The 12152-nt window shown below is 38.9% G+C and overlaps 1 protein-coding gene across 2 annotated transcripts in view; it reads left to right on the forward strand.

Annotated features, from left to right (window-relative positions):
• LOC139751390 (ADP-ribosylation factor-like protein 3) overlaps window positions 1-12152 on the forward strand; it is a 44237-nt gene that overhangs the window by 12156 nt on the left and 19929 nt on the right. For both annotated transcript variants that reach the window (XM_071666767.1, XM_071666768.1), the window contains exons 2-3: window positions 2862-3122; window positions 4512-4599. In XM_071666767.1, the coding sequence (XP_071522868.1) occupies window positions 2862-3122; window positions 4512-4599 (349 nt within the window). The remainder of the gene's footprint in view (window positions 1-2861; window positions 3123-4511; window positions 4600-12152) is intronic.

Raw genomic sequence — 12152 nt, forward strand, 5'->3', positions numbered from 1 at the left:
TTCAGCGTTCATAGAACCTTTATCCACTCTCCCACCCTGTGACTCATGTCCGCTTCCATGGTTACATTCACAGTCATGTTTCCTCTCAGTTATTCAAAACACTTCACTTCCTCCAAGTTTTTGCTGTTCAGACTCGCCCCTCAAATAACCTGTCCCTCAACCGTATTAAACATAATAACCTTACTTGTATTTACATTACTCACAACTATCTCCTTTCACACATTCTTCCAAATTCAGTCACCAGTTTCTGCTGCTTCTCACTTAGGTCAATAACCAATGTTGCATCATCACCTAACAACTAATGACTCACTTCCCAGGCCCTGTAATCCCCCACAGTCTGCATACTTGTCCCTCTATCCTGGAGTCTCACCTTTACCTGCCTCGCCATGCCATCCATGAATATATTTAACAACCTTGATGACATCACACACCCCTACTGCAACCCATCCTTCACTTAGAACTATTCGCTCTCCTTTCTTCCTACTTGTACTCATGCCTCACACCCTTGATAAAACCTCTCACTGCTTTTAGCAGTTATCCTTTCCCACCATATATTCTTAAGGCATCGTTATCAACTGTATCATATGTTTTCTCCAAGCCCATAAATGCCAGATACAAATCCGCATGCATCTCTAAGTATTTCTCATACATGTTTCTTAAAGCAAATACCTGATCCACACTTCATCTACTACTTCTGAAACCACGCTGCTCCACAGTCTGATGATCTGTACATGCTTTCACCCTCTCAGTCAGTAACCCCACCATACAACTTACCAAATATACTCAACAAACATACCATTGTAGTTAGAACACTCACCTTTATCACACTTTACCTTCATACAGTGGCATTATGCATGCATTCCCCCTATAATCAGGCACCTCACCATGACCCATACAACCAACCAATGAAAATCCTTACCGACCAATCAGCATCAAAGTCACCCCCCTTTCTTAATGAATTCAGCTGCAGTAAAATCCACTCCAAACACCTTTCCACATTTCGTCCCATGTAAGGCTGTCACCACCTTCTTTTTTCACCAAACCACTCTCCATGACTCTCACTTCACATACCACCCCAACTTCAGAACCTACATGCTTGACCAGTTATAACCTATATATACTTGGGCATAACATTCATACATTAGCATTTGGACATGTTTCTTTTTGCACTTACTTTGCGTAAAGTTTTCCCATTCACCATTTCTTTCATTGCACCCTTAATTTTTCTTCCTTGCATGACATCTTTCAACTTCAGCTTTTCCAATACCATCCTATATGAATTTACTCCTAAATATTTAAACTCATCCACAACTCTCAGTTTTTCATCATGCAAACTGATCTTAAATCTGATATCCCTTCTTTTTCAAAAAGCTAACATGAAGTTTTCTTTTAATTTACATTCACTTTAAGCATCCTCTTCTTGCGTTCGTCATCAAATTAGCTCACCAAGCTCTTCCTCTGATTTAGATGAAAACACAGCATCAACTGCATATGGCAATTGCAGCTATTTTCATTCAGCTTCACCAAAATTGAATATCACACCAGTCACTCCACGTTCCTCTCATTTTATGCAATGCTCCATCCATATGAAAACGTAAAGAACCATTGTAACCAGACAATTACCTTGCATTCTCACACTTATTTCAAACCACTCATTCATACCATCACTTACTTTCATACATGCACTACCTTTATAAAAGCTCTCACTTGCATTCAGAAGTCTTCCATGTATGCCATATTGTCAAAACCTCCCAGAATACTATCTTGCTCACTTTCTGATGTACTTTTTCTAAATCCATAAATGTTAACATGCATATATGCTTCAGAACTTTCTCCACTGCTTGTTTAAGAACAAGATTTATATCTTCACTCCCTCTTCCCATCCTAAACCCATTTTGTTCTACCAACAATGAGTTCACTGATTATTTTGATAGGATCAGTTACTACACTCTCATATACCATGCTGGTTATGTTAGGAAGACTATTTATTGATTACTCTCACTTTTACTCCCTTTCCACCATAGAGTTTAACAGATGCTGCCTTCATCCAGTCATCAGGCACATAACCACTTCTCCATGCTTCCACATTCATTTTCTAGAATCATTCCACAGCAGTTTTCACTCCACTCTTTACCATCTTGTGCACCACTTCATTTATGTCCCCAGCTCCTCCATTCTGTAAGAGTTTTCTTGCTCTTTTGACTTCAACCTTTGTAATGTCATGCTATCCAATATACCTATTTACCTACTTCCTTACTCTCTTTCTACTATTCTGATAGACATGTCACTTTCACCGTTATCTTTGATAATTTCTTTGAAATACTCTTTCCATCTTATATAAGCTTCATCCTATGTTGCATTACTGGCAATACTCACTTCATCCTATGTTACATTACTGGCAATACTCACACTCTTTTTCTACTTTTATTCAATTTCATCCAGACTTGATATTCTCTTAAAATTCAGATTCATATTTCTTTGGAACACCATTCTTGTTTTTCTTTTGTGGACATGTGCCAAATCTTTATTTGCAGGGAATATTTAGCTGCTATATTCATTAATAATTTACATTACATTATTATGAAGGAGCACTGATGTTGCAGGTTTCAGTAGATTTGTGAATTATAAAGTTCTGATGAATATATTTACAGAGCCAAGAAAGAACCTCAAACATGTTAATACAAAATCTGTGACAACCAGAAAGTGTTCAAAGTTTGTTGATAGAAATGTGTAGGCATCATTTATCACTTTCTAATGATTATTAGATTGATGGAAAGTCATTACTGTGTTACTAAAAGTATTGAAGATTTTAAAAGGCAATTAACCCTGAAAGTGAATAATGGTGATTGTTGTATTTTCAGGGTCTCCTTTCCCTTCTACGAAAACTGAAGTCAACTCCAGATCAAGAGTTGCGCATACTTTTGCTTGGTCTGGATAATGCGGGTAAAACAACTTTACTGAAGAAATTAGCCTCAGAGGATATAGCACAAACTAACCCAACTCAAGGTTTCAATATAAAGTCTGTCCAGTCTGATGGATTCAAGCTCAATGTTTGGGATATAGGTGGCCAACGAAAGATACGACCATATTGGAGGAACTACTTTGAAAATACTGATGTGCTTGTGAGTTTCCCTATGAATATTTATTTTATTATTCTCTCATACTTGTAGAACAGAATAAGAAATAGTAAATTCTTAGTATATCTCAGGTATAGAAAAGCATTAAGATTAATTTCTTGTTAAAAAAGTGGATCATGAAAGCGTAATCAAATTGGAATGATTAACAAAAATAAATGCTTATGTACCAGGAATAACAACCTTTCACATAATTTTTACAGAGATATGAGATGTTTATCACATGCTCAGAAGGGCAGTTATTGCTAAACAAAATAGCAGTTCATATGTTACAAGTTTGAATTAGTGAAATATAAATACACCAAATACACACCAAATACACTTAATAAATGCTGTACAAATAGTTTTTCAGTTGAATATTAATGCACTGTGGAGAATAGGAGTGTGTGAGAGGAACTAGAGAAAGTTTTTAAAAGGCTAGCACACAGCATTTTCTGCCAAAATTCAGTGTCAGTTATAAATATTCTATTTTAGGTCAATTTTTTTTTTTTTTATTATTATTATTTTCCAAAAGAAGGAACAGAGAAGGGGGCCACGTGAGGATATTCCCTCAAAGGCCCGGTCCTCTGTTCTTAACGCTACCTCGCTAACGCGGGAAATGGCGAATAGTTTGAAAGAAAGAAAGAAAAAAAGGTCAATTTTTCTGCAAAGCCTTGGTTGAGTGACAAATTGCATGAAACTAGTAATTGACACAATGATCATATCATTGTATGCAAGGGTGTTAATTTATCTATAATTCCAGCACTAAATATAATAAACATACTTGGTATCACTGTAGTATTTAATTTGGTTTGGAAACCTTATATCACTAATGTAAGTAATTGTGTCCCATAGAAATTAGGAGTTCAGTTTAGATGCTAAGATTTAATTGTTTCCAAACATCCTTTTTATGTTAGCTGAGGTGGCACAGGAAACTGGGGCCTTAATCAAAACCATTTCAGTAATGGCTGACTCGGGTGAGAAACTGCAGAGGTTGGTGACCAAGTTTGTTAAAGTGTGTGAAAGGAGAAAGTTGAGAGTAACTTTGAATAAGAACAAGGTTATTAGGCTCAGTAGGCCATATATACAACTGCCTTTCCATATGAACAGCATGTAAACATAGAAAAGTGTTGTGCCAAAAATCAATTTTGATCTAGGAGACTGTTTTTATACCCTAACAGGATGATAGGTGTGGCACTACATCATTATTATGTTATGACCAATTACTATTTATTATTTTTCATATGCTTTCCCTTCATTGATGTTTAGGTGAACCCAAGTTTGATCAGTGATTCCTGAAAAGTGGCAGAGTAGTATGACAATTTATCAGTATATTGATTGAGGATTATTCAGCTACATTATTAATTTCTTGCACCATTCTTTCCATGCACATACCAGATCTATGTCATTGATAGTGGTGATAGAAGACGACTTGAAGAGACTGGGCAAGAGCTTGGAGAAATTCTTAGTGAAGAAAAGCTAGCTGGTAAGGCATTCATTATTTTATCATTACTGTAGACATATCAGTATTGCCCTCAGATTTTTTAAAGAGGTCAGACAGAATGCCTCTAGTCCTATATATACATGGAGTGGTTCAGGTGCATGCAGCTTGATACTTGATTTGTGTGATAATTGTTGAATAGTAAAGGAATTCATTAACTAAGGCTGTACATATTTTTTATCATTACCCCTTTCCTAGTATGATAGGTTAGATGAGGTTCATGCTGCTCTTGAACATCATTCATACACATTTTAAATCAGTATGTCTTGTATGTTAAAGTGAAACATGGACTCCCATACCTATAAGAAGGCTTCATATGATTTTACTTTCCATACTGATTTAATTCTTCAAGTGAGGCCAATTTCTTCATTCATACCACTTCTGTAGTGCTTCCATTGTAACCTTAATGGCTTTGATCACTTCTACATCTATTTTTCCCCTCTACAGTCTTCCTTTCCTCCTTGTACCATTGATTGTACTGCCATATGTCCTCTTGACCAATCTGTCATCTGTCATACTTTCTACCTGAACAAACCATCCTAAAAGATTTTCATCCGTGCATCTTTCAGTGACATCTCCATGCCACATAACCTTCTCATGACTTCATTCTTCATTTTATATATCCTCATTATTCCAACTATATTATGCAAGTTATCCATCTCTACTTCACCTGGTTTTTTTTTTCTTACCTATATACACTTTAGTTCGCATCTGTGATGAGTTCTCTTTCATGAAGGCTTTTTGTACACTTTACCCTTAAATTTTTTTTTCCATTCACCAGAGCTTTCAGTGCACCTTTGATTTTCTCCTTGGCATAATTTTCAACATCCACCTTTCCAATGCCATCCTTGCTGAACTTTATTTCCAAATATCTAAACTCCTTCCTATCTTCCAGCTCTATGTGATGTAAGCTACTTCGAGCAGGAATTTTGTGTTCTCTGCACTTAAGTTTTTCCCTTTCACCATAGCTTTCAGTGCACCTCAATTTTTCCCCCTTGCATGACTTTCCTTTTAGCTTCAGCTGTCCCATTACCATCCTGCCTAAACTTTATTCCCAAATACTTATCCTCCTTCACAATTTCTAGGTCTTCAATATGCACGTTGATCTTGCAGTCTGACCACCCTTACCATTCATACACTTAATATCTTAGTTTTATTCACATTCACTTTCAGGCAGCAACATAATTGAACAGGCCCACAATTCTGTCTAACTCTTGCTCTAATTTAGCTAACACCACAGTATCATGTGTATGCAAAAAATGTGGCAGCATTTTTTTCTCCATGGTTCATTATCATATTGCATGCATAAAAACAAAATAATTATGGTGATGTCAACCGGTTGTGATGTACTTCTCACACATACCTCATTTATACTTTTATCACTTAACTGAAATTTTTTTTCTCTTTTGAATTCTGATTTATTTTACTTCTGAAATCTTCATCTTTTGTCCCTTTATTGATACTTATTCTTTTAGCTATTCTTTGTATTCTAAATATTTTTTCCCCACTCATTGCTATTTTATGGTAGGTTTAGCTTTTACGCTCTTTCTTCCTCCAGCTTCCTTAAATGTTCATACCGCCTTAATTTTCTGTCTTTCTCTAACCTATACAGTACATGCCTTACCGCTTACCATCATGGCACTCTTCAATGATGTGGTGTTAAACTGCCTCCCCAGTATCCTAACTTTGCCCAATACTGTTTCAGATCCCCTCAGCTTTTCAGGTAACAACTCCTTAGGGGGTACATTTTTTCACCCTTTCAAATTCTTTGATATTTCTGCCACTAGCCTTCTTCCATCCATCTGTCTGTCTCTTTTGTTATGCTTCTAGTCATATACCACCACTAACAAAAGGCTAATCTGCTTACTATTAAACTGTCTTAACATGAATGGAGTTGGATATAAAGCTTTTTCAAAAATTTTACTTTTTATGGTAATGGGTGAAAGGGTAACTTTAAGAAAATTTATTCTCTCATTTATTGATTTTTTCATAATCACTGTTTTCCATGTTTCCAGAAACAAGAAGAAAGACTTCATTCACACACATCCATTCTCTAGCTGCCATGTGGAGTGCACCAAAACTACAGCTTCCTATCCACAAACAGGCCCCACAGACCTTTCCTTGGTTTACACCAGCCTTTTCACTTGCCATGGTTCATTCCACGGACAGCATATCTACCCTTTTATACCACGTCATTCCAGCACATTCTGTTCTGTGCAAACATTTCACTCTCCTGCAGGTTCAGGCCTCAATCACTTTTTTTTTTCATACTTATTGCCATTTCCCACATTAGCAAGGTAGTACTAAGAGCAGATGAAGAAAGGCCACATCCTTTCTCTGAATGTCATGTATGGTGCACCAAAACCACAGCTCTCAATCCACAACCAGGTCCCTCAGGCCTTTCCATGATTTACCCCAGATGTTTCACATATACTGGTTCAGTCCATTGACAACTTATTGACCCCAGTATACCATATCATTCCTGTTCACTCTGTCCCTTGCATGCTTAGGCCTCAATTGCTTAAAGTAATTTTCACTCCATTTTTCCATCTCCAATTTGGTCTCCCTTTTCTCATTGTTTCCTTCACTTCTGACACATATATCCTCTTTGTCAACCTTTCCTCACTCATTTTTTCCATATGTCCAAACCATTTTAGCACATCCACTGTATTTATTTATTTATTTATTTATTCTTTTATTTTTTTGATTTTCTGTTCCTGGTACCTCACTAATGCAGGAAATGGCAGACGAGTATGACAAAAAGAATTTTTCTTCCAATTTTTTTTTATCGTAGAAGCACAGCATACGTAATTTTCAGAAAAAAGAATGTAACATTGCCAATATCTCTTTGATCCAAAAAGTGTTAGGGGATCTTTAAGTTAAACAGTACCTCTTAGCTCAAAATCTGTCTTTGCCAAAACATCTGAGCACAAATTATTTTCGATTTAGAGAAGTTTCACTTTCAGTTATGTAATGTATCACACATATGCACTGTTTGCTTTTATAATCAAGTGAATTCAAAAGATTACAATATGTTATATAGCTCATGTTTGCATGTTTTTGTTATTAAGAGTAAAGATGCAAAATCACTGTTTAGGAAGTATGCTGCTGGAAGAGGAATTTTTTACAAAAAGCCTGGAGAGATTGACAAAATGTGAGAGTGACAAAATGTGAGAGTACATGAAGCCAAGGGACTGGACGAGGAATGTGAAGTATTTAGTTAAACAATTTAGTCTCTATTCCCTCCCCTTCTGACATCCTTTTGTCAACCTTTCCTCACTCGTTCTCTCCATGTATCTAAACCATTTCAGCACACTCTCTTCAGCTGTCTCAACTACATTCTTTTCATTACAACATCCCTCTCTTTCCCTTTCATTACTCAGTTGATCAAACCACCTCACACCATATAGTGTCCTCAAACATTCCATTTCCAACACATCCACCCTCCTCCACATAGCTTTATCTAAAGCCCATGCTTCGCATCCATACAGTACTGTTTGGTCTACTACACCTTCAAACATACCCATTTTTGCCCTCCCAGATAACATAATCTCTTTCCACACATTCTTCAGTGCATCCAGAACCTTTGCTACCTCACCTACCTTGTGACTCAAATCTGCTTCCATATTTCCATTGGCTGCCACATCCAGTACTAGGTATCTAAATTTTTTTTCTCCAAGTTTTCTCCATTCCAGTTCACACCCCAACTAATCTATCTCACAACCTTGCTAAATTTAATAACCTTGCTTTCATTCACATTTACTTTTAACTTCCTCCTTTTACACACCCTTCCAAACTCAGTCACCAACTTCTGCAGTTTCTCTCTCGAATCTGCCACCAGTGCTGTATCATCAGCAAAGAAGTGACTCATTCTCCAGGCCCTCTCATCCCCCATAGACTGCATAATTGCACCTCTCTCCAAGATTCTCTCATGAACCTGCTCCACCACCCCATCCATAAACAAATTGAACAACCATGGTGATATCACACAACCCTGCCACAGACCAACCTTCACTTGGAGCCATTCACTCTCCTTTCTTCCTACTCATCCAGTTGCCCCTCTCAGCACATTAATATCCAAAAGTTTCTCACATGCCTATCAATTAACACGTAATCCAATAACTCTCTGGCCATCTTTCCTATTTACATATGTATACTTATGTATATCTCTCTTTTTAAACCAGGTATTCCCAATAAACAATCCTTTTTCAGCACACAAATCTACAAGCTCTTCACCATTACCATTTACAACACTGAACACCCCATGTACACCAATTATTCCCTCAACTGCCACATTACTCACCCTTGCATTCAAATCCCCCATCACTATAACCCAGTCTCATGCATCAAAACTGCCAACACACTCACTCAGCTGCTCCCAAAACACTTGCCTCTCATGATCTTTCTTCTCATGACCAGGTGCATAGGCACCAATAATCACCCATCTCTCTCCATCCACTTTCAGATTTACCCATATCAATCTAGAGTTTACTTTCTTACACCTTATCACATACTCCCACAACACTCCTTCCTTTTCTCTTGTCCTCTCACTAACCCCTGACTTTACTCCCAAGACATTCCCAAACCACTCTTCCTCTTTACCCTTGAGCTTTGTTTCACTCAGAGCCAAAACATCCAGGCTCCTTTCTTCAAACATACTACCTATCTCTCCTTTTTCTCATCTTGGTTACATCCACACACATTTAGACACCCCAGTCTGAGCCTTCAAGGAGGATGAACTTCTGTCTATCTCTCCTTTTTCTCATCTTGGTTACATCCACACACATTTAGACACCCCAGTCGGAGCCTTCATGGAGGATGAACTTCTTCTGTTTCCATTTTAGAAAGTCAAAATTCAAGGATGGGAGGGTTTCTAACCCCCTGCTCCCGTCCCCTTTAGTCACCTTCTACAACACACGGGGAATGCGTGGTAAGTATTCTTTCTCCCCTATCCCTGGGTACAGTAGGGTTGAGGGTCAAGTCACTTGGGAGATAAGTTTGAATGGAGAAAAACTGGAGGAAGTGAAGTGTTTTAGATATCTGGGAGTGGATTTGGCAGCAGATGGAACCATGGAAGTGGAAGTGAATCATAGGGTGGGGGAGGGGGCAAAAGTTCTGGGAGCGTTGAAGAATGTGTGGAAGTCAAGAACATTATCTCGGAAAGCAAAAATGGGTATGTTTGAAGGAATAGTGGTTCCAACAATGTTATATGGTAGCGAGGCAGTAGCTATGGATAGAGGTGTGGGGAGGAGGGTGGATGTGCTGGAAATGAGATGTTTGAGGACAATATGTGGTGTGAGGTGGTTTGATCGAGTAAGTGATAATAGAGTAAGAGAGATGTGTGGTAATAAAAAGAGTGTAGTTGAGAGAGCAGAAGAGGGTGTTTTGAAATGGTTTGGTCACATGGAGAGAATGAGTGAGGAAAGATTGACCAAGAGATATATGTGTCAGAGGTGGAGGGAACGAAGAGAAGTGGGAGACCAAATTGGAGGTGGAAAGATGGAGTGAAAAAGATTTTGAGCAATTGGGGCCTGAACATGCAGGAGGGTGAAAGGCGTGCAAGGAATAGAGTGATTTGGAACGATGTGGTATACTGGGGCCGACGTGCTGTCAGTGGATTGAACCAGGGATTGAAGTGTCTGGGGTAAACCATGGAAAGTTCTGCGGGGCCTGGATGTGGAAAGGGAGTTGTGGTTTTGGTGCATTACTACATGACAGCTAGAGACTGAGTGTGAAAGAATGTGGCCTTTGTTGTCTTTTCCTAGCGCTACCTCGCACACATGAGGGGGGAAGGGGTTGTTATTTCATGTGTGGTCAGGTGGCGGTGGGAATGAATAAAGGCAGACAGTATGAATTATGTACATGTGTATATATATGTATATGTCTGTGTGTGTATATATATATGTATACGTTGAGATGTATAGGTGTGTATATTTGCGTGTGTGGATATGCATGTATATACATGTATATGTGGGTGGGTTGGGGCATTCTTTCGTCTGTTTCCTTGTGCTACCTCGCTAACGCAGGAGACAGTGACAAAGCAAAATAGATAAAATAAAAATCTTTTTTTCTTTCTTTTATACTTTGTCGCTGTCTCCCGCGTTTGCGAGGTAGCGCAAGGAAACAGACGAAAGAAATGGCCCAACCCCCCCCCATACACATGTACATACACACGTCCACACACGCAAATATACATACCTACACAGCTTTCCATGGTTTACCCCAGACGCTTCACATGCCTTGATTCAATCCACTGACAGCACGTCAACCCCTGTATACCACATCGCTCCAATTCACTCTATTCCTTGCCCTCCTTTCACCCTCCTGCATGTTCAGGCCCCGATCACACAAAATCTTTTTCACTCCATCTTTCCACCTCCAATTTGGTCTCCCTCTTCTCCTCGTTCCCTCCACCTCCGACACATATATCCTCTTGGTCAATCTTTCCTCACTCATTCTCTCCATGTGCCCAAACCATTTCAAAACACCCTCTTCTGCTCTCTCAACCACGCTCTTTTTATTTCCACACATCTCTCTTACCCTTACGTTACTTACTCGATCAAACCACCTCACACCACACATTGTCCTCAAACATCTCATTTCCAGCACATCCATCCTCCTGCGCACAACTCTATCCACAGCCCACGCCTCGCAACCATACAACATTGTTGGAACTACTATTCCTTCAAACATACCCATTTTTGCTTTCCGGGATAATGTTCTCGACTTCCACACATTCTTCAAGGCTCCCAGAATTTTCGCCCCCTCCCCCACCCTATGATCCACTTCCGCTTCCATGGTTCCATCCGCTGACAGATCCACTCCCAGATATCTAAAACACTTCACTTCCTCCAGCCTCTCACCATTCAAACTCACCTCCCAATTGACTTGACCCTCAACCCTACTGTACCTAATAACCTTGCTCTTATTGACATTTACTCTTAACTTTCTTCTTCCACACACTTTACCAAACTCCGTCACCAGCTTCTGCAGTTTCTCACATGAATCCGCCACCAGCGCTGTATCATCAGCGAACAACAACTGACTCACTTCCCAAGCTCTCTCATCCCCAACAGACTTCATACTTGCCCCTCTTTCCAAAACTCTTGCATTTACCTCCCTAACAACCCCATCCATAAACAAATTAAACAACCATGGAGACATCACACACCCCTGCCGCAAACCTACATTCACTGAGAACCAATCACTTTCCTCTCTTCCTACACGTACACATGCCTTACATCCTCGATAAAAACTTTTCACTGCTTCTAACAACTTGCCTCCCACACCATATATTCTTAATACCTTCCACAGAGCATCTCTATCAACTCTATCATATGCCTTCTCCAGATCCATAAATGCTACATACAAATCCATTTGCTTTTCTAAGTATTTCTCACATACATTCTTCAAAGCAAACACCTGATCCACACATCCTCTACCACTTCTGAAACCACACTGCTCTTCCCCAATCTGATGCTCTGTACATGCCTTCACCCTCTCAATCAATATATATATATATATATATATATATATAT

The sequence above is a fragment of the Panulirus ornatus genome, chromosome 11 (genome assembly GCF_036320965.1).
Source record: "Panulirus ornatus isolate Po-2019 chromosome 11, ASM3632096v1, whole genome shotgun sequence".
In the NCBI taxonomy this organism is placed as follows: Eukaryota; Metazoa; Arthropoda; class Malacostraca; order Decapoda; family Palinuridae; genus Panulirus; species Panulirus ornatus.